Below are 22,655 nucleotides of genomic sequence, written 5' to 3' on the forward strand. Positions count from 1 at the left end.
TTTGCCAATGAAAAATACAGGAAATTTTGCAAAACTGTAACAGTGATGAAAGGCAATCATTGGCAATTGGTTGATGCATTTAGCATGCGGTCTGGATTGATCATGTGTGCGTGTGGTTGGGAAATATAATTTTACCACTGTCGTCAGAACTATAATTTTGTGTAGCGGTAATGGACTTTTAATTGAAAACCTTTTTGGAGCCTTTCTTATTTTATGAGAGATGGTTGAAACGAGTGCAGTACTGCTAGGTCGTCGCAAGGCATTAAAACAGTAGCAATGCGAGGATTTTGACATTGAAGCAAAGCAGGGGTCGTGGTTCGAAGAGGTGGTTCGTTGTTTACAAACAACGTTGTATCGGACTGGGCTATCCGTTGTGCTTGTAAATGTTTGTTCTGAGCCTACATACGTGCAGCATCAAATTGAAATAATTTGTTTGTGACTAGGACGGCCTGATCAACGCAAATTTTGATAATACCTTGGAGATGGTTACTTCTGTTTTCGAACTAGAATAAGCGAGAAGTGGAAAAATCGTTCTGAGGTTGTTGAAGAAAGCCTTCTGAATACCTTTGTAGCATTTAGTCTAGTGACTAAAATAGAATCAACTAATCAACCAACGAAACCAAGAACGACTTAGCTGTAAATATGTGGTCTTTAGTGAGTGTCTTGACGACGACTCTGATGTATTTTGCCTCAAAAAAAAAAAAAATTCGAAGTATGCTATAAAAGATAGTTTAACAATTTTGAATAGAGGGTGTGAGGTTTATCCTCAGCCTGCACAGGGAACAATCCTGGATACGTACTCTGAAATTCAGGTCTGCCAGGGGTATATAATGTTTAGAGTATTATGATGGAGGTACTAGAATTCATAGTTCCAAAGCTTGCAATTCAAATCACGCCTTCTCGTGTATTTTTTCTTTAGCATAGTTTTATGCCGTGTTCAAACTAGATTTTTCTTTCATTATATACAATTTGTTCTTCATTATACATATACAATTTTGTTCTTCATATACCGAAGAGTTTATTTACTGCTTAAGCAACACATTCAAATAAAAAAAAAATTCAGTATACTAATCTAAGTTGTCAACCGTTTCAAATATACCTGTTTATAATATCATTACTATAAAAGAAATAATTGCCGCTAGAGTTTGAACGATTCGACCATAGTGCATCTTGATCGGAGCCAACTTGCAAACGATACAATTTCGAAAGCTCCATTCAAGCTTTCTGAAAGCTTAAGCTTTTCACGAGCGCTACCCTTCCCAGGCAGCACTTTGGACTACGTGCAACTTGAAAAAACTTTACGCCATGCTTTCATGCTCCCTCGAGGTGCATGAAATCGTTGCTATTCCGAGTCGAAGTCGTTTCTTGATGTACACGCTCTCGATTCCGGGACGAAAGGCCTATTACAATTACAAGCAGGGGAAAATCTGAAAAATAAAGTAAAACTACCATTTCTTACAGTTAAAAAAAATATCATAATTTAACAGTACTAGAAACCGTTAACTACACAGCTATTCGGGATGCACGACATCATCACAACCTGCAATGCAGGCACAGCATAAAAACTGACAGCATTCGCGCTTGCTTACATGAGACTGTCTGAGTTGCATTATGGTAGTCATGATTTCTAAGGGGTTTTATTTCGTTTAAGCCACATACATGTGACAATGTAAGTACGATGCACTGGCTAAATAAAATAATATTTCCACTAAAAACTGGGTTTGGACAGATTGTTTTACATACATCCTTTTTTTATAATTCCAGTCGGAAATACAATTCCTCTAAATGTTTCATCTAACATTACGTAGATTAGAAGCATTATCATCGGCGGGATAGCGTATTTAGCAGATATAGAACAGCTTGATGGATGCAATAGTTCCAGTCTTCACATGGTAGTTCCGGGTATCTTATCCCATTCCGACGTTTTGCGGAAACTCAAGGAAGCCAGTAATTGCAGCTCAAGACCTTTGCAGGTCTTCACATCAAAAGATGGAGATGTGAACGCTTTACTGATGTCTTGTTATTTGAATTATTAAGGCAGAGGTGGCAGAGGCGACCCCGGCACTACCGGGGTTCAAATCCCATCCAGATCGCTTCCCCGTACGCAGTGCTAACTACTTTACTACGGGTAAAATCAAGTCACAGAAAGCCACAAATGGCAGGTCGAGAGCTCTCGAGGTTGTAGTACCAAGGAAGAAGAAGAAGAAGTTGTTTGAATTGTATCATACAGTTTTTTAAAAGAATGGGTACTTAGTTCATAGCTTTGTGACCAAATAATTCATCCCGACAGAGGCGCTAAAGCTGATAAGCAAGTTATACTGAGTGACTACACCTAACCGATTTCCATCCAAATAAAAAATCTCCAAACAATGATTGAATCCATATTAGCATTGTATTCCATTATCGGACAGTCAAAACGAAGAACAGGAAATCAATGTAAGTGAAACATACTCTTGAGCCGTAGCATTTAACAACTCTTTCCCTATTTCGTGTGTAATTAATATTTTATATAAGTTTATCTAGCTTATCTCGCGATGATAACGATGCAGCACAAATTCTTATCGTGCTCCGTTTCATAGTAGAAACAATTTCACCTGTTCCTCTGCGGTTCTTCTTCTTTGGTGGCACTACAACCTCGAGAGGCCTTGATCTACCATTTATGGCTTCCTGAACTGATGTTCAGACCGTTCTACTTTGCAGGAGTCAGAAGAAGATGGGATTGTGCTACCAGTCCTTTCGTGATAGCAACAGCCGAGACTACAACTTACCACACGTTGCCCCAAACTTTGGTAAAGCCTAAGTGGATATACGTCCGATACAAAATAATACATACGATACAATGGGTCGTTGACGCCATCGCCAATGCAGCGCTGTAAATATAAATATTTAGCATTTGTAAAAATAGGATTTGCTTCTTTCGGCGCAAAGAAAACGAACCCGCAATTGTTTACCAACTACTTAAGGAGACATCAAAACGGCTTCTTAACATTGCAACAATTTACTGCAGATAAATTGCGTAATGTGTAAGATGGAGCGAGATACGAGATGCGTACAATTGTACTCAGGCGTAGCAGTAAAGATAAATGCACACGAAAAGATTTACGAGTCTGGGAAGAAGTTGAGTTTGTTGCCTAGACACACACACGCCATAGGATGCGTCAGAATGCGTTGGAAGTGAGTAAAGCACACTGAGCAGACAGTACCGACTATCGTAAATTGCAATAAAATTCGTGTGAACTTTTCTGTTACCCTTGTGCCTTTAAAGTCTTTTTGATAATTATGCATTCAAAATTGTTATAATTTTTTATTAAATACACATATTTAGAAAAGCAAGCGTCTCAATTGGCCTAGGGTACAAAACATTACCCTTTGCAAAATCTATCGCAAAAAAATCAATGAGTGCAAAAATCACATTAACACTATAAGCCAACCATGATTCAAATCCGATTATTTGCAGCAAAATGTGTCCACATGTGGCTTAGAACGCTGCCAAAATATGCATGGGTTTGGTGTTGGCCGTACCGTGCATGGAAAGCGTTCCACCGGGGCGGGACGGTAGAAAATTCTTGATAATTGGCGTATTTGGCACACACAAGCGCTGGGATGTGGGTTATTCGAATCTCATTTCTATCCTTTCGGTGGTCGTCTCTGCAGCGTGTAAATTAAAGTATTCCGTTTGCTCTGTGCCTTGCCATTTCCCCTAAGCAGCCTTTACGCCTACTAAGGGCATCGATTCCAACCGACCGGAGTGTATGTTTAGTTGTAAATGTTCTTCCATGGGCAAAGGCTCATGGAACGTTTTCCAATCACGGATTGGATTGGCACTAGCGGGAGCTGCAACGCATAATGCTGGTTAATTTTAAACACTTCACAGTGGCAAGAACAAGCCTTCTGTTAATGTTCGAAATGATAGATACCCATTATCAATGTGCCCGTTGGCCACGAACATCACCCATCAAAAGCATTAAATATGGGCAGCCTTGGTTCTAAAAATCGCACGGCCCCAGTGTTAGCAAATTCCAATCCAATCAGGCGCTGTACAAATTGCCATTATTTGTTCATAATTGAATGTCAATGGAAGCAGTCTTTTTTTGTTGATTTTGTGCCACGTTAATGATTGAATGCAGCGGATGTACTAATTTTAAAACTATGGTGCATACATATGTGCAGATTGAGTGATGCCAAATCACTTGCTTATGAATACGAAATATGATAGAATAGAGTATGAATAGAGGGAATACATTTTGAAAGAATATAGCAACGACCATTGATTTCATAACGATAGTTTTGTAGGATATTGTGAGGAGTTTGGTACATCATGTGGCCGAACCGGGTATCGAATCCCATCTGGACTAAATCCTGCCGTACACAGGGCTAACTATTCCACTTTTGCGTCTTTGGCATTACAAGTTGGAGAACTCTCGGCCTGCCATTCTGGTTTTCTTGATTCAATTTTACCCTTGGCACGATATCCGGTCTTGTTGTGCGTACCGCTGGAGGGCGCAACTATTCAGATAAAGTCCGGGAAAACAGAAGTGGTAGACAGACAGCTCTGGAGTTTCTTTACCAAGCCGTAGCAGTAAATCAATGAAAAAAACAGTAAAATCAGGCCGTAGCCTATCAGTTCAATGGATTTGTTTAAGATATGGCAATTATTTTGATTGCTTTTAGTTATGTATCATATAATCACACAAATCACACAAAAGCAGTAGGACATATCTTACATCGAAGTAGAGAAAATTATACTAAATAAATCATTTATACTAATAGATCGTCGATACTGTGACGACCGCGTGCTTGAAATTGTTTCATTACGCGCACATGTGCGTGAAGTGCGTAAGGTTTTATGTAAAGCTTCAAAAAAGCGCGCTAAACACACGCTTCGGCGTTTAGTGTTAAAGGATTGCAATAGGGGGAAAAACTCAACCAACCACACGGTCGTTAGGAAATATGCAAAACCGTTGAGTTTGATGTGAGCTCCTGCGGAGCAAACATGAGTATGTCACCGACATTTTCACACAAGCACTTTGCCACGCCGTACCGGATGCAGGCAAGCAAGGCTCTGTAGAATGCACGAGAAATTGAGTTTGGAAGGTGAACGAATGCTTCACAGGATATGCATCCTGTAATCCAAACGACAACTGGTCCAATGGTGGTACATTAACGTTTCTTGGCGAGTCTTTCGCAAACCGTTCAATTTGGTTTAGCTTGACGCCGAATCACTCGTTTTTCATAAATGTATTGTTCGAGACACCTTAGCGGGGGCCGGAGAAGCTTGATTTTTTACGTTGCGGATACGTTTGAAATACTCTTCTGCCGGGATCCGAACTGCAAACATGCTGCTCGCACCGAAAACCCGAAGAGCGCCCCAAAAACGGCTAGGTCGGGGCACTGCGAAACACGAAGCGCAGGACAAAAATGAGTAAAAAACACCAATAACTGCAGAGAACCTTCGTCCTAGATAAGGATGAGTGTCTACGGAAACTCCCTGTACGTTTGTGGGAGAGAGTGAACTCGGCTAGCAGCCATTAGTAGCCGGCAGCATGCGGACACCAGCGTCGGTGTTACCCGTACAACAGTCCTATGCGCCAACTCCCGGGGTTCCACGAATGTATTTGGAACTCTTTAGAATCGTGCTCCCAATCGTTCTCTCAAAGGTTCGGCCGATTCACAGCTAATATGCTCTCTTGGATGCCTGCAAGGTGGTACCCGATCCTGGAATGCTGGCCCTGTTGACACTGATGGCGATTGTTATAGTACAGCAGCTGTTTTTGTGTTCAAACGACACCAACCACGCTATACATGCGAGAGGATGCTAAATGGTTAGAAAATCATGCAATTTTTGAATAATATTTTTACTTAGGCTTGCTGGTAGGAAAACCTTTTTAGTGTAAATCTGTGAGTTCGGCTTTTTATCAGAAATACGTAAAGTAGTAGGCATGCAAAATGCAATGAACAAAACCCCTTTTGACGTCGGCGTCGTTTGACTCCGTACGCTGACATACGGGTAGGCACATAATAACGTGCGTCAGTGTAGCACCCATTGTTTCTTATCGCTCGGGTATGGCGTTAGTCGCACCTATAAAAGCGACCGTGCGGTGCGACAATTTGCCGTATTCTTCGTGTGCCTGGTTAACAGTTCATACCATCTTCGCCTTTTCCACTAAGGACAGGTATATCAGCAGTGAACTCATAGCTTAGTGCATCTGCGTTGGTCATCGAGTACGCTACGGTACGTTTCAGTGGCGTTTTAAATCATATCCTTGGGAAGCGTGTGCCTGTGGTTTTTGGGTGTGCGTGTGTGAACGTTCTTATATCGTACTAATTGTGATAGGTATATCCCATCGTTACTCTAACCATAAATAAGCTTAATAACGATCATCGAAGATCGGTATACAAGAAAGTGTCCCATAAACATTAGAAGGCATAGCCATTGGCATTTTTGTTTGAGCTAAAAGAGTTTTAGAAGTAGTACTAAACCTGTTGTGTTTATCAAAGTGAAAATGTGGTTATTCGAACTGCTATACTTAATTGTTAAACTGTCGCATTGATCATATCTTTACGATTAGAGATGAAAGTGAACAGGCGAACATAGCGTGGGGTGGCTAAAGAATACATAGAATGCATCGGTGGTTAAGTGAATCCTTTACAGATAATGTTGTCAAATGTTGTACACACTTTGACCCAATTGCAAGCGACGTTCAATTAGATGACGATTGCAAAGATTGAATGATAAGACTTATTCCTTGCAGGGTAATTATGCTGGAAGTGTCGCAGTCGAGCAGACGCAAAGTGTGTTAAAAATTGAATATAAGTAATGAATTCAAATTTTAAGATGTAAAATATACTCATGGTGTTAAATTACTCTTTAATGTATTGAACCAAAAACGCTTGCGGTTTTGTCTCTCTTTTTGGTTAAAATATGTAATAGCTAGTGCTTACCGTAAAGCGCCTCAGTCAGGCTGGAATAGATGGGATCCGATCAGTCTGAAGAATTTATAAATCACCCTCTTCTTCTAGCGAACATAGGTAGGAAACAAGATAATAGCGGAGCGACAAAGCCCCCCCCCCCCCCCCCCTCCACCCCAAAAGTTAGTAGCGTGGGTCAGCAAATCATTACGAACTGCAACCAGAACCACCTGGTGTTCGTGTTGTGTTTGTGTCTGAGTCTGTGTTATTCTATGGTTGGAGTGAGTGATGTATGTGTTTTTTCTAGCAAGTTTCTTAATTTAAGCAATTGATAATTGCACAATTTCTAAATTACTTTAAAAATCCTAAGTATTTAACAAAAAATTGTGGTTCCAAATGCAAATAGTCTCATTGTACAGAATTTATAATATGTGCTTGCTGTAAAAGCTGGATTACAGTCCTTCGTATAAGAAAATATAAAGCAGTTCTGCTACGTAGTAATTATAAGAAAAGAACAAGTAAGAAAGAGTACATTGTAAAAGCTTAACAAAACATCGGTTACATTACATGTCGTAGAACGTAAACCAGCTGAAAGCAAAAAAAAAGCTTGGGTATCAATACTCAGACCAATAGATAACAGACAGCCCCACATCAGTAGCGTATTGAGGATGAGCGTAAAGTAGAAATAGATAGCGTGAAGGACTAAAGATAGAACACGGGAGCGCCCTCCCGATTGCGCACTCATGCGGCCTAGCTTGGTGCCTCGATAATTGTTAATCCTTTCAAGCTTAGTATAGGGATTGCTAATTATCGCATCGAAAGAAGGCGTGGAGAAAGACAATGTGTGGTTGCATTGTGCGGTAGCCGATAGGATCTGAATGACAAAACTGTAGGACGCAGAAAACGAGGTACTGCGGATGATAATGCATTAGCAAGCACTATCACATACTCTTTCGTTAAACCTTTTTCCCGAGCCGTTTAGCTAACAAATCTAAATAAAATGAAAATTTGGTTCACAATATTAGCCAGAGAGAGAGAGAGAGAGAGAGAGAGAGAGAGAGAGGGAGAGAGAGAGAGAGCGAGCGAGCTTGTTCTTGACATTCAGCCACGTACTATTTATCGGATATACTCGGCTATGTTAATCGTGCAAACCAGGGCCAAAAAACATTCCGTACATTGGTTGATTTTTTGTCTGGATACAATATGGTCAAGGTGATAGGAGGTAAACGCAAACACTATCATCAATCTCCTCTTTATACTGTCACTGTTATCCGTCAGGTCAACCTGGCTTTACGGTTTAACACATTTTGGGCGCCAAGTTTGAACTCGTCAATCGATGCTGATAGATTGAGCTATGTATGCCTTCATCCGTTCACGGTGACGTGAAATGTATTCATCTACGTGCCAGGTGTCATCACTTGCAGTGTTCCTTCTCGCCGCTCGCTGTGTTGAATCTGGAGAATGAAGAAAGAAGCTACACAGCCTTTTTTCGCTTTATAAAACGGTGCTTTTCAAACTATACATTCACCAGCGGAGAACATGTATGTGGAACTACTGCATGGCCCTTGAATTTGGGCCGGTTTAGTTATATGTTTATTATCGCTCCGATTAAACAGCTTCATATGCTGTCCATGTCAAAAAGTTTCGCCTCGAATGAAATAAAAAAGCACTTCAAAGGCTTTAATTAATAACGGCATGCACTGCCATGATCATGGTCTAACACGGTGGCAAGGAGCGTTCTAAATTTCATCAAGTCTGACGATTCATGAACATTAGTTTAGAACTAATGAAAAAAAATTCTCATTATAATTGTTGGTAAGTGAATTGGTACGTCTTTTAGCAAATGCTATTATACACATTTACCAACGTTTTTAAAACGTAAAGATCTTGCTTCAATTAAAGTCTCAGCATTGGTATGTATGAAGTGATCCGTAAGCCAAAGAACAAACATTTGCTGTCTTTTCAGCGCAAGAGAAAGGATCTTCCAACGAGAGGATACTAGTTTCATTATCTAGCGTTATCTAGAAACCGATAAGTTGCTATTCCATTCCTTGTGCAGAGTTACAGTCCCGTGGGAATAAAACTCATTTAATTGGTGTCAGATTGTCTGCCACCGAATCTGTACACACGATGCTTGAATACGAGCGTATCGAAGTAGTGGGATGAAACACTCAGAAAGGCTGAGATTTGTGGAAAAGATTATAAAATCCGTTTGGGTTTTTTAAGCACAAAACGTAAGCACGTAACCAGATGCTACACACAATGGAATGTTACTACATACAGTCTTTTGAAATTGATGAAAGGAATATTAGCAAGAGCTGCTGTGCTGGAGGTCGGCTCGCATGGCTGGCATTGGTAGCGACGTCGTTTACCAACACGAACGGACTGGTACCAAATTCCACTTGATTCCCCGAACGCTGCATCCCTGACGACTATTCAGCGGGTATTTTAAGTCCCGTAATTGGCAGATTTCCTGGGGTGCCAAAGAGGATGGAGAGAAAATATCTTAGAATATTCAAAGATTGTTTGAAATATCGATCATTAAATTATTTCGTTGCTCCAAAAGACCTTCAATTTTCATATAGTGCACGGTTAAACTGAAATGGCTGCTTGTGGCACTTAAAGCCTATTTTACCCCGATCGATATGGTGAAAATGTTGGCTAGTTGCCCGGCCGCTTGTATTGCCGCTGGTTGCCGTAAGATCAATTTTAATTTGTACAAAAATAATGCTATTCGAATTAAAATTTAGCTGTTCGCCAGGAGCAATCAGGCCGTACAACTGCAGTCCTAGACATTGCTTGATTATGGCTCATTTTGCATCTTAACTTAGTGCACCTTCGTTTTTTCGATCTTTGTTATTATATTCAAGAAGTCGATGAACAGTTTATAACAAGTTCGTATCCTTTTGCTACCACTTTGATACCATTATGTTGTATTATGTGCCTTTTTGTTGGAACATTCGGTCATATCGTGAAAAGAAAACAAAACGTAGCATAAATTTGAAAACCTTCCGGTCGCAAAAATGAAAGGCAAACTGCCAGTTTTCATTTGCGATTGATTGCTTCGCTTAAGAAAGCAATTAAAAGTTTTCCTAGTCTCTCTTTCAGAATGTTTTTAAGCTATTTAATGAGAACTTAAAGAGCGTACAATTAACGACAGGTAGTAAACTAATCATGTACATCAACACGCAAAACAGAAATGTTGCACGACGCTGAAATACTGACCAAATCCAGGGGAGAAACATTGACAAACTTTAGTTTAAAATAGTATAAAATGTGCTTTAGCTCCTTACTGGATTTAAATCCTTTACTCACTGTTAATGTTGCATGCTTTTGAAAAAGGTGGCTAAGTAGAGAATAAAATCATCACTTGATGCTTTAAAAAGGAGAAAAATGATGTTTCAGAAATGCGTTTTAAAATGGAATTGGGACTATGCTTCATTTACTCAATGTACTCTGACAGTCGACAATGCTTCGACATTTAATACACTTCTGCTGCATCTGTCCATGAATGTTTTACCAATCGAGGGCATATTCGGTACTGCTGCATTGTGCCGCAATTTAAAGCAGCAGTTGAACAATTAATCCAACTGGAACATATGTAAAACAATACCGAGTACGGGGACAGTGTACGCATGGCATCAATTAATCATTGAAATATTGAATGTTCATAACACTCACGCTGTGTATTCCCCCGTCTCGTGCTGTCGATCTGTCTAAAGAGTAATCAATTATATTAAGGATGATTATTCATATCCCATGATGGAGATCTCAACGGGCCCTGTTATCGGAGTATATTGTTAAAAGTATACTGTAAATTGAATTGCCATCAATTAGTGCGGACAAATTGCATTGGGTGGATAAATAAAATAACCGCACTCAACAAACAGGCGCTCCAGCGACGGAATGTCGAACGTAATTAAGCTAAATAAAAACCATATCAAAGACGTGTTGGCATCAGATAGAATGAATGAATGACGTTGCAGATGGTAGTGTGACGATTTAAATGGCAATCATCAGAAGTAATAAAACATAAGAACATTTGTAAAAGGTTCTGTTTATTTATATTCGATACTGAGGCAAGATAACATTGGTTCAAACCATTCTGTATTAATATTTCAACAGCGGACAAAAGATAGCAACAAAATTCCAACACACGTCACCGTTTAATATTTTCAAAGACATCAAAATCATATTCAGAAAAAACACGGGTAAACGTTGTGCAGCTCACCAATAGCTCACCATTAAAAGGCAAACGATCGGCCAAGGGGACCATTTTCGACCGTCACTTTTCTGCTCCTGATGTTCTAAATTGTTGACGTTATGATCTCTATGGAAAATAAGCCATTTCTACCTCTTGAATCCATTTAATGCTGCTTACGATACCTGGAATATTGTTTGAAGTAGGTACTTGAAAAAGATTTATATTTTCGATACGAACACACAGGGTACAGTATAGTATAAGCAGGTAGCCGATTCTTAAAAATGGCCGAATATTGAATATAGACTGAAAAAGTGTTTTACCTTACAACATGAACATTTACCTTAATGCTTTTCTTTATTTTGAATTCTTCAAAAATAATAAAATAGAGGTTTTTCAAATCATCAGAATAAACACATTGTTGAATAATTGTTGCCCAAAGCTTGATTTTGAAGCCTTTCCTTTTTCGTGTGTGTGTGTGTGTACTTGTAGATCGATAAAACAGCAATAATCAACTGAAAATGTCGCCAATCTCAGACTTCCGCAAGAAGAAGCTGCTGTACGTGTTCAACGTATTCTTTGGTAAGTACCGCTCTGCCTTAGGTCAAACTAACCATCAAGCGGTTAGAAGATATATTGTACGGGCCATTGTAAACTCGTTAAAGAACTAAAATAGTTACGAAAATTACAAAAGGCTCTGGAAAAGTTTTTACACCTCCTTACCCCAACAAATGCAGAAATTTGTTAGGAGAAAATGCTGGTGCTCTCAATGTTCGTTAATAATTTTTCCTGACATTAGCTTGCTTAAGCGACTGCTGTTCCGTCTTTTTACATTCGACTCCACCACGATGACATTTACAGGCTCTGTGACATTTAAAATGGATTTTGGTGCGAATCGTGCCGGAAAATTTAATAAGCAAGTCAAAATGCAATCCTAATTTCAATAACATCAACGTACGACGGTTTCAAGACAGACAGAAGAATCGTGTTACGCTGATGGTCAAGGCATAGAATTGTAGTTGCGTCCAACAAATAAGTTGTTGAACACGCTATGCTCAAACCAATGTTTAAAAGGACAATTCCAAAGTGCGTTCTATGGATAACGCTTAGTATGGCTGCCAAATAAAAATATTAGCCGTACTAATACAAGCAACGAATGAGATAGCGAGCAATTATTCCAGGTATATAACTATTTATTATTAAAAACGAAATGAGACTTGAAAAGCATGTGGACAAAGGTTTCTCTTTACCTTTTCGTCATAATCACAACATTTGCACAATGTCAGTGCTCAATCTACTAAAACATCCAGCTAATACAAACTCTTTCATTGAACAGATGTCAACCAGAGCGGGGAAATCGACCGTAAAGATTTCGAATTAGCTATTGAGGTGGGTAAACTTCACAGGAATCAATACTAGTAACACATACTGTACGGCAAATTACAATACCGTTCATACAAACTAATATTCGTTGCTGCTTGCTCCTTCTTCTCCCTGGGGGGTTTTTCAGAAAATCTGTGAACTTCGCGGCTGGCCAGCTGGTAATCCGAAGAATGTAGAAACGCACGATAGCATGTTCAAGATCTGGGAAGGCTTGCGCTCCAAGGCGGATAAAGATAACGATGGCCAGGTAAGCGAAACTTTTCTTTTTTCTCGCCTTGATTTGAATTTAAAAGAGGGTACAATCTTTTTTAATCCATCCTACTACGTTTCGAACGGGCGTAGTACGGGAGAAAAGGGGTGTTGTGGGGAGGGGAGTGAAGTGGAACACGAGGGGGTGGAGGGGTTGGTGTAGGTGGGAACTTGAGAGCGAGCTGCGGTTTAATGAAAAAGCTAGAGGAGTTTTGCGTGACAGATCAAATATAGGCAGAACTCAAGAAGCGGTGGCCACAAGTGCGTTAGAAAAGTTTAGCGAGTCGTTTCGCTTATTGTTTCGCTTATAAAACACCTAACGAACTGGACTTGCTGAACAATAATCCTATCCTTCAAAATTCAAAGCACAACTCAACTTTAAACGTTTGAGGTTACTTTACTTCCACACTGTATACCGGAATCACGACCGTTATGCGTTCTTGCAGATGTAATAAATTTAGGAAGGATTTCAAATTGCCATGATACGTACGAAATACTTGTCACTTGCTGGCATTGCAGATACAAAGAGCAACACGCCTAAGCCTCGGGTGTAAGATAGTACACTTCTTTGAGCACTTTGTGCAGCTAAAGTTGAGCATTATTGAACCGGATGATTGTCTAAACCGATTTCGAGGGCTTAGTTTTAGTGGAGCCTCACCATTTCAGTGGTTTAACACCTTTTCATTCGCAAAAGGTTCAAACGGACGGTGAAGGGATCTCCGTATAGTTCCCCGCCAAACTGTGGTGTGAAGCAAGTGGGCTCCCATTTAGTGCTTGTGAAACGTACCGTATGTTTGAGACGGCAAAGCTCCACCGTGTGCGCGGCTTTGCATTCTGATTTGTAGAACGCGACATCACGCACCAAGTGAAGATTAATGATCTGAGGATTAGTTTGAGTACGGCCGAGAGCAACTATTATGTAGTACTGTGTAGAATATTGTGCTCAGTGCGTGGCACACGATGACTACTTCTTTCGAGCACTTGTTTGGGGTTCCGTGTTATTATGAACCCAGGCTCAAAGCAAAACAGTTTCCGATAGGCTCACCATGACTGCTGAATTTCAACGTTTGTTTGGTCGTATGGTTAAAGTGGCCACTGAAAATGCTTCCAGCTTTTGCTGCTTTATATGAAAAATGATAGGATGGTAAATTGATGACAAAAAGATTTGCTAATGGTTAGCTCAAAACGTTGGAATATATTGACAGTTTTGTTGTTTTATTTACAATCTAACCTCCCGGCACGTGAGTACATCTCGTAATTTGATGGTTGACTTCATGGTTTGGATGGTTCTATCTCACCGTGCTTTTTGCTATGCGCATCAACAGGCCGCAGACTATTCCACGCCGCGTGCTGCATGCTGACAAATAACTGACACAGTGTTGGAAGAAAGGACCAGGTGTAGTGAAGATACGAACTTTCATCGAGACATTGTACTCAATTCGCTGCTCTGTTTCATCTTATAGTGTTTTAGGGTCATGTATTTTCTGCACAAACGAATAATATGAACGATTTTCGTGCTCAAATTCAACAAAAACATAACACCACCATTTGGCTCTTTCCTTTCCAGTTTAGAGCGAAAGATGAATTTGTAATTTAAAATACTTCCATATTTACTAGAAAAACAAAAAAAAATCCGTAAATAGAAAAGATTTACAGCAACCATACACCGTCGTGTTTATTTCCCTGACGATATTCCTCGCGCTGTCCACAGTAATAAAAATGTGCCGCTACCTGTATAAGGCCCAGCAATTTGTGCACAGTGAAGGAAAACGCAAGATGCAGCAAGCGTTTCAGTTCTATTTGCAAGGTTTGCAATTGTGCATGAGGTTGGAGCTGAACGCATTCGCAAAACGCGAAACTCGAGTCAGCAATTTTTGCTATCCCTTTGCAAGCCATCGAAGGGCTTATATTTATCACGGTACAAGGGACCTGCAAGGGGAAAGGAAATCTGATTGCATCTCTCGCCGGCAGAAGCTTGCAGTGTTGTCCTGTTTCAGAAGCTGTCTCTGTGCTTTTATTTACAACAAAAAAGGAGATTAGAGAGCTGGGCGATTCAGCTGCGGAAAATATGAACTCATGAAATGTAAAGTAATCTTGTACGGTGATGGATTTGGTAGTTTGTTTATAGTAAATTAACAGAATATTTTAGAGGGGTTATTCAGTTTTTTCTTCGCGTTCTAAAAGTTTCTTCACGTTCTGCTTTTATGACGCCGCAGCTTCGGGAGATGCAGGTCTGGCATTTACGGTGCGGAGTTCTGGTGTAATCTTAGCTGGCCACACTTTCGTACGGCAGTATACAATTTACAGCTATTTTGCAATAGGTTCTCGCGTAATTGAGCAGTAAAACTTCAATAGCTGAAAAAATTGAAGCTTGAATTCATAAACTACTAGCTAGAACGTTGCCGACGGTTGATAGCGTGCTTGAATCAGGCTTAACGCCAATTCACACGGGCACGTGCTCTTGAATCTACGTTATGCCCTAGATCACAAAGATAAGCGAATTTTCAAACTAACTCGGTTTGTGTCGATGCTTTGCCGATATAGATACGTTGTCGGGGGTTTCATAATATATTGTGTTTATTTTGAACCCGCTCTGTAGTATATTCTGTTGCATTCAGCGGCAGGCAGAGCTGTAATAAGAGTAAAAGCAGTTTATTGATACGTGCATACGGACCTTAGTCTTAGTCGCAGACTAGCCCTTTTTCAAACAGAGCACGTTCGGAGCTTAACACAATATTCATGTAACTTGAAATAATAGCTTTAGCCAACTTTTTGTTTTTTTGCTCAGATTTTCCCTCGAGGCATACTACTTAGCACTACTACTTTCTGTTTTTCTGTATGTTGTTGTAATATTACTATGTAGGTATAAACTGGGCATGATTCACTCCCCGTAGCCCATATACGATACTCAGGAGAATAGCTGCTGGGTTGTCGCGGGCACAGATCCCACTGGGACGCGTCCTTGCGTCTACGGAGCATGGCCAAAATTCGGGGCTACGTAATATAATTCCAAGACATGCTGGTTTATGGAGACAGACAGGCCAAGATCACTCGTTGCACCGTAAACGTGGAAAATCCAGTACAATGAGAGTGTGCATGTCCCTTTAAGGAAAGATGCCGTTTATTAGTTTGGACCTTTTCTTATGCTCGCCGGTGTCTTAGCTTGGTGGGAAAGTTAGGTTACGGCCAGAGGGTATTCGGTTCCATATGAGAGTTTTTTCAGTAGTTTGTGCTGGGTTGAATGATGCACTTTCATATGCATGATTGGGCGAGAAGATTCAAAAGCTTAAACTTTCCTGTACAGACAGCCAGCTTGTTTGAACAAGACATTTCTTCTGTTTGAGTTATTGAACTTTGGAAAGGCAGAACAGATATTTATGTTCAGTACTATATACTATATCGCTTTGCAAAATCACCTTTTCGGAGTGTATAAGCAATACTCTTCCATAAAACCGAGGAGATTTTACGCCAAACCCATGTTTGCAAACTAATCTACTGCAACTATCCATGGTTCAGCTGCTCACAAATATAGAGTTTGGCTATCTATGTATGTGCAACTTGTTTGCCATTCGGAGGCGATTAATGCGGTCACTTGTCCCTGTACCATATTTTGGCGTGTGTCTTTTTTGGCGCTCCCCTTCTCGGCACTCATCGCTCAAAAAACATGGCGGCCAAATGGCGTACAAACCGTACAATCTTCTGGTAGAGTCTCTGGTACAATCAAAGCTGGAACATTGCCAGCAGATATATTAAATTAATCGTGCCAAAGAACTCCCAGCGGCACACATTTTGAAACAAGGTAAGCCCATGCGTAGCGGTCGAACGTGTTCTGTTTATAAATCAGGGCATCGCTTTTACTGGCTAGAAAATTAAACCTCCGAAACTCAAATGACCACAGCTAGGGTGAAACATTTTCCAAAAATGTGCAGATGTGACGGGGTGACAAATATGTGGATGAAAAGAAGCAGAATTTTTGCGCAATGCGTGTGGTATCCATGCATTCTCCGCTACCGTAATAGGATCCGGGAACAATTCAAATACTCTTTACACACTCACGTGTGCGTGTGTGTTTTGAATAGCTGAAATTTTGAGTTAGATGATCTTGATGTGACAAGTAGACAAGCTTCTCCATCATAGCTGATTTAACTAGCGTATGATTAGGTACATTATAAGCACCTATTGCACGCTACGCACAATAATTGTGTGTGCTGCTAGAAATTGGGCGGCCCGAGTGAAGGATCAACATTAATCCAGCTTATGTAAAACATAGAACGAGTTGTTGAACGAATACGTTTCCCGTTTCAGGTATCCGTTGATGAGTGGTGCAACATGTGGGATGCCTACGCCAAGGACCCAAGCACTGTCATGGACTGGCAGCTGAGGTATGTTTTCGCGTGTGCGCTGTTTACTAAACTATTTTTTTGAAATTTTATAAAATTCCTTATAAATTAAATATCCATAGAAAATTAAAATTGAGTACCTGCATTTGCTCATCATTCTACAGATGAAATTTAGAATTAACAAGGTTAAGCATGTAAAACAATCATTTACCATGAGTTTGAACCAGTCCCTGTAGCTGGAATCCGACATTTAGGATGTAAAATGCACTCCTCCGTGCTATATCTTTCCTTTGTGAACGAAGACATTAAGTGAGTTCATGCGAAACGGATGTTTGCCAAGAGGAATAGTACCTGTCGGTAAGCGAGTATAAATTAAATCCGTTTATAAATCTGATTTCTCAAGAACTAGCAACAATGGGAAAATGATTTATGTCACCGGTAAGATGAAGTGTAGGACAACCGGGATACGGAACGGGATAGCTCAGTAGCATTGTTGAGCTGTGTTGGTCGCTGCAAGCCAAAACGAAATCAATTTCAGTTGAAATGTTTTGCAAAGAAACAAGAAAGATGGATGTTTAAAGCTTTAATTTTGCTTAACTATTTTCAGCGTCGAATGTTTATTCAACTGAATTTTTCCTTGGGCACTGGCTAAACATTTTCCTTCAATTTCAGATACATGAACTTCATGTTTGACCTCGAAGATGCCTCACACGACGGAACAATCGACGGTGATGAATTTTCGATTGTGTGCTCCAGCTACGGTGTTGATAAAAATGAGTGCCAGGAGGCGTTCAAGAAGATGTCAAAGGTTTGTTACAACGGACCAGGGGGAGGGGGAGGGGGAGGGGGAGGGAGATAGACGGGAGGCCAGCGTAGTTCTCGAAAACGGAAGCAGATAATTTAATCGCTTCCACACCGGGTTCTTAACAATGATTCTATTGAAAGGGATAATCGACTTTTGCTTACTGTCTATTTATCTTGCAATACATGAAAAGCTTACGGTACGGGACGGGAATGGCCACATTTTTCTCCTTATCGATTTCAATTTTATGAGTCGAACTGCGCTAGCAGTCATCCTAAGCAGACTGTGGAATGTGGGTTTATGAGCCACTAGAGGCAAGTTTCAATGCTACTCAACTTGCAAAGCAATGAGCAATGGCAAGGTTCCCGAACTTAATTGAAAAAGCATACCACAAGGTTATGATTTATTCTTTAACCGGTATGGATATTATGCTGCTTATAGAAATGATATACTTTAAAATGTGGATTTTAGATGGGTATCAGTCAAATATGTTAAAATTATATTTTGAATCATACGTTCAATTTAAAACCAGCCACAAGACGATTATCCAGCTTAAATTGCAATACCATCTATTATTATTATCAGCTAACATGAATTGAGCCTTGCTTACACCTGATTTTTCGTTTTTTTTATCCCAATTGTATTTAACCTAGGGCGCCGTGGAGGTGAACCGTGAGCAGTTTGCCGAGCTATGGCGTGAATACTTTTCATCCGATGATCCAACCTCACCCGGTAACTTCATTTTTGGCAAAACGTCTTTTTAACGGATTCACACACGCCTTTGAATGTGACCGACCCGCAAATTGCCAATAATGGAGAAAGTATGACGCTGATAACGATGATGATGATGCTGATGATGATAAAACCAAACGACACCTGCATCGTGGGTGAGAACGGGGAAATTATCCAAATGCTACCCCTCCCAAACATGTTTCGACGAACAAATTTTGATTAGCGGTCCGCGGCTCCAACATCGGTTTCTTACACTTTTTGGTAAACGGGTAACAATGCTAGTCAAAATAAAGCAGATCATGCGGTCTTAGTTTTTGCTGTCCTTATTTTGTGTTTCGTTCTGTTTATTTAAAATGTATTATTTGTTACTTTGGTATATGTTTTTGCTCGTACAACGCCAATAGTAGCAGCAAACCTTGATTGTCCTTGATTGATGTGTGCGTGTAGGCAGCGAAATAACACGTAAATACATTATTTATGATTCATTCTACTGGAGAGCAAGGTAACATCAAGCCACAGAGATTAACCTTTTGAAGAAACGTAAAGAAAGAATTAAGAATTGAAACCATTTACCTATTCCCATGACCTGTAAGAGAGTTTAACGAACAGGAGATGGAAAAAGTGGTTGGCCGTCTCCCCACGGAAATCCGAATAAATTCATATCTACTATCTTTTTGCTGTTCACGTCAAAGCTAGACTAGAATATTCGAAGAGATGGGTAAAGGGAATGTTAGCTTCCATTCGTTTTCGTATGTCTAACTAAGTTATTATAAAACATTTTAAAAATGAAAAAAAACCAACGTACAACACTTTACAAAACAAACCTCATATCATACATGATCGTAAAAAAACTATAGCCGGAGATCGAACCGATTTGCGTTTAAGCTGTAGGCATTATGTTTGACTTCAATCAAAATTCAATCAACGTTTGGTTTTGCATTTTATCTTATTTAATGAAACAGATTTGATTTTCTTGATAGGTAGACAAATCGAAAAAATACACAATTGATGTTGAATGACATTTACCGACAATTTTGCCATTGTTCGTGATTGTGGAGCGCGCGTGTTGAAACACTAAAGAACGCATCAATGTGCAGGACAGTGGAAAAAAATGCTGTTTAGAAGAAAACCGGAAACATCCAACAATCACGATGGGAAACTCGAAACTTATGATTGTAAGGTCGTTAGAAGCGTTCTGTTTTGGATGATAATAATGAAACAAAACCATTACATATGCATGTGTAGTAGATCCGACACCTAGAGGAGCGTGAATGTTATAATCTGAATTTGTGACCGTTTTTAAAGGAAAAACCTTGTCTTGTTGCTAACTGAAATCACAAAAACACTTGAAGGTATCTATAACGAAACTTTTAACTTATCTTGTGTCCGTGTCCACAAAGAAGATGTTCACTCTCTAAACTATTGCTTTGACTCCACTCTTTGAAATCGTAAACCTACATTGAACTTCATAACTCTGCCAAGCAAGCAAGCGAGCGAGCGTAGATGTTTTTTGGGAAAGAATTCGCATTCTACTTCATGTCTAGCGTTACTGTTACTACTTTAAAGAGTATGGTCAGAACCCAACTTTCCTTCTTCTGTTCCGCACTTCTTGTTCTGCCCGTTACATTAGCTTACCTTCCTAACCCAATACACCTAGCATCAGTACATTTGTGCAGTCGGGTCGTGTGCGTGCATTCAAACGATTCAACAGGGAAATCGGCCTTAGCTGAGATCATTAATTGGAAGCAAGAGCAACAATTGCAAATGTTGCAGACAAAATCAAGAGCAAAAATCAAACCAACCACATTCTGGCAAACCCAAAACCATGCAACCGTGCGGTGTTATGTCTACGGTACGAAACTAGACAACGTGGTGGTCGTCAATTAAATGTATCTCGTTCGTGTTGGAAATGTTGCCTACTGGAACACATCTTCGGAATGTGGAGATGGACCCATCAAAACACCATTCGAATGTCAATTCAACTATTGGTACATCAACTCTTGCTCCAAATCGATTTACCTTTAACGAGTAGTAGTTTTCTAAACGATTGAACGAACGTGTCTATTGAATGTCTATTCCACGAATGTACTGTGAGAGCTCGTCAGACGTGGAGTTAATATCATTACCTACGAACACACATTAAGAAACCTATATAGATATATTAATGTTGAATGTTATGAGATTTGCCGAAAACAACAATCTGTCAAACAAAATTTGGTGAATAATAAAAGTGTTTTATGTGGATAAGACAAATTGGTTCTGTGTTTTAACGCGATGGTTCCGAAAAATAATTCCTTACTCAGCTTGTTACAATGGTCCAGAAGACAACACTGTCTTAACATTTCTTTTGTACAAGTGCATTTTAGTGGATAAATATAAAATCTGCACCGAGCAATCAATAGCAAGTAAAACATTTAATGCACTAAACCACTTTCACAGTGGGATAACTGGGCCACCGTCGGTGAATGAAATTGAAATGCGTTGCTGCATCGTTGCTTTAATTACTTTATTTGGAACGACGCTGTTAGCAAAATATGGTTCCACATGAAAATCGTTCAACCTTCGCTGTCAAATAATGCCCTAAAGCCATACATTATCATACAAGCAAATTACACGAATAAATTAGCTAAAATAAACACTGCAGAGTGCTATGCGAGCTTTGTGACTTGTACATTGATCTTAAGGTATATTTTCGGCCTCTCATTCGTGTATTTGCGTGCAGACGGAAAATGGATAATGTTAAAGAGAAAGAGCAGCTTTCGAATGATTTACGATGAAAGAAATTTGTGTTTGTTGCAGCAAATCGTTTAAGATATGAACAAAAATTAAAACATAAGCCTTTCGAATAATTCTTTGTCAAGAATATAAGTTTTTCTTACACATCTGCTTGACGCCTATACAATTATCATGTTGATAGGTCGGCCGAGCATTATCAGTTTGATTCGGTGCACAATAGTAAGATTGCCGTACAATTTGAGGAGCTCGTCATTGTACCTGGTGCTCCATCGGCACATACGAGCCCAACATTACTTGTGAGCATTTTATTCTCCGCGAGGGCGTATGTATGTACTGGCGAGACTATAAACGTTCCATACAATAGGGACGTGGGTTTTGAGTGAAGACGATTTTTACTGGCAAGATAATCTTTTCTCGCTTGTGAAAAAACGAAACGTTCGAAAGTATCCTAATGAATGAATTAAATTGTTGAAATTACAGTAAGATTATTTTTTAAGATCCGTAGCCCAGGAGGAGTGTCATAGCGGTTTTCATGTAATCAAGCTTCATTCGTACGTAAAGTTTTATTTCTCATGCCAAAATAATGTTTCGCAATTGTAGTTTACCTTTGATCGAATCGTAAGTGTCAGTGCACATAAGTTTGATGTGCACGATTAAACTCTCCGCACGTTAAGCTACATGTCTGACTGGATGGGGCGCTTATCTCGCACTATCTTGCGGAAAAAAGACGGTCTTGTTTAATTATCTTGTACTTTGAAAAGCAGTTTTGTGTCCTGGAGGCTAGTTGCATTGGTTGCCCATGCTTTGATTATATCAATCACGGACACGTCAAACTAGATCTTGTGTAATGCGATCTAGTTTCACACAATCACTCTTTTCTCATACTTTCTCGATTGAAGAAAAACATGTGCGCAAGCGAGAAAATGCCCGTACGTGTTGGTTTCTATTCCGTAATTTCAGTTCCTAATCGCTGCCAACCAAGGGCATACATGTGCGGAAGTGTTTTCACATCGGCATCAATAATAACAGTTTTCTCATGAAGAAGTCGTAAAGGAGTCTACAAAATACACCACGTTCGAAACATATTTCCGACGCGATCTGTCTAGCAAAATAATTCTTGACAACATCATGTTCTCCATTTAGCCCTTCGTTATAACAGCAACACATGCGGTTCCTTCCCATTCTTAATGATTCATATTAATGGTTGTAAAATATTATTCACATTAAACCTATCTTTTTTTTTAACTTTTCATTGTATTGCTCACAAAAATAACGCACATAGACTCAAGATAGGAAGTCGAGC

At 39.8% G+C, this 22,655-nt stretch overlaps 1 protein-coding gene across 2 annotated transcripts; it reads left to right on the forward strand.

Annotated features, from left to right (window-relative positions):
• The first annotated feature begins 6,109 nt into the window (after positions 1-6,109).
• LOC118507790 (calexcitin-1) lies at positions 6,110-20,863 on the forward strand. 2 transcript variants are annotated; one of them, XM_036046827.1, is made up of 7 exons: positions 6,110-6,232; positions 11,603-11,692; positions 12,447-12,499; positions 12,621-12,740; positions 17,048-17,124; positions 17,755-17,890; positions 18,538-20,863. In XM_036046827.1, the coding sequence occupies exons 2-7, from the start codon at positions 11,632-11,634 to the stop codon at positions 18,646-18,648; spliced, it is 558 nt and encodes a 185-aa protein (XP_035902720.1). In that variant the 5' UTR covers positions 6,110-6,232; positions 11,603-11,631; the 3' UTR covers positions 18,649-20,863. The 2 variants fall into 2 exon arrangements, with proteins under 2 accessions (XP_035902720.1, XP_035902721.1); XM_036046828.1 differs by lacking the exon at positions 6,110-6,232 and adding an exon at positions 6,315-6,334.
• Positions 20,864-22,655: the final 1,792 nt, after the last annotated feature.

Source organism: Anopheles stephensi, chromosome 2 (assembly GCF_013141755.1).
Source record: "Anopheles stephensi strain Indian chromosome 2, UCI_ANSTEP_V1.0, whole genome shotgun sequence".
In the NCBI taxonomy this organism is placed as follows: domain Eukaryota; kingdom Metazoa; phylum Arthropoda; class Insecta; order Diptera; family Culicidae; genus Anopheles; species Anopheles stephensi.

Bases quoted from the DNA above. Each gene is read 5' to 3' on its own strand.
- LOC118507790 (XM_036046827.1), top strand. From the start codon at position 11,632: ATGTCGCCAATCTCAGACTTCCGCAAGAAGAAGCTGCTGTACGTGTTC. The intron at 12,741-17,047 runs GTAAGCGAAACT...TTCCCGTTTCAG, and splicing joins ATAAAGATAACGATGGCCAG to GTATCCGTTGATGAGTGGTG. The intron at 17,125-17,754 runs GTATGTTTTCGC...CTTCAATTTCAG, and splicing joins GTCATGGACTGGCAGCTGAG to ATACATGAACTTCATGTTTG.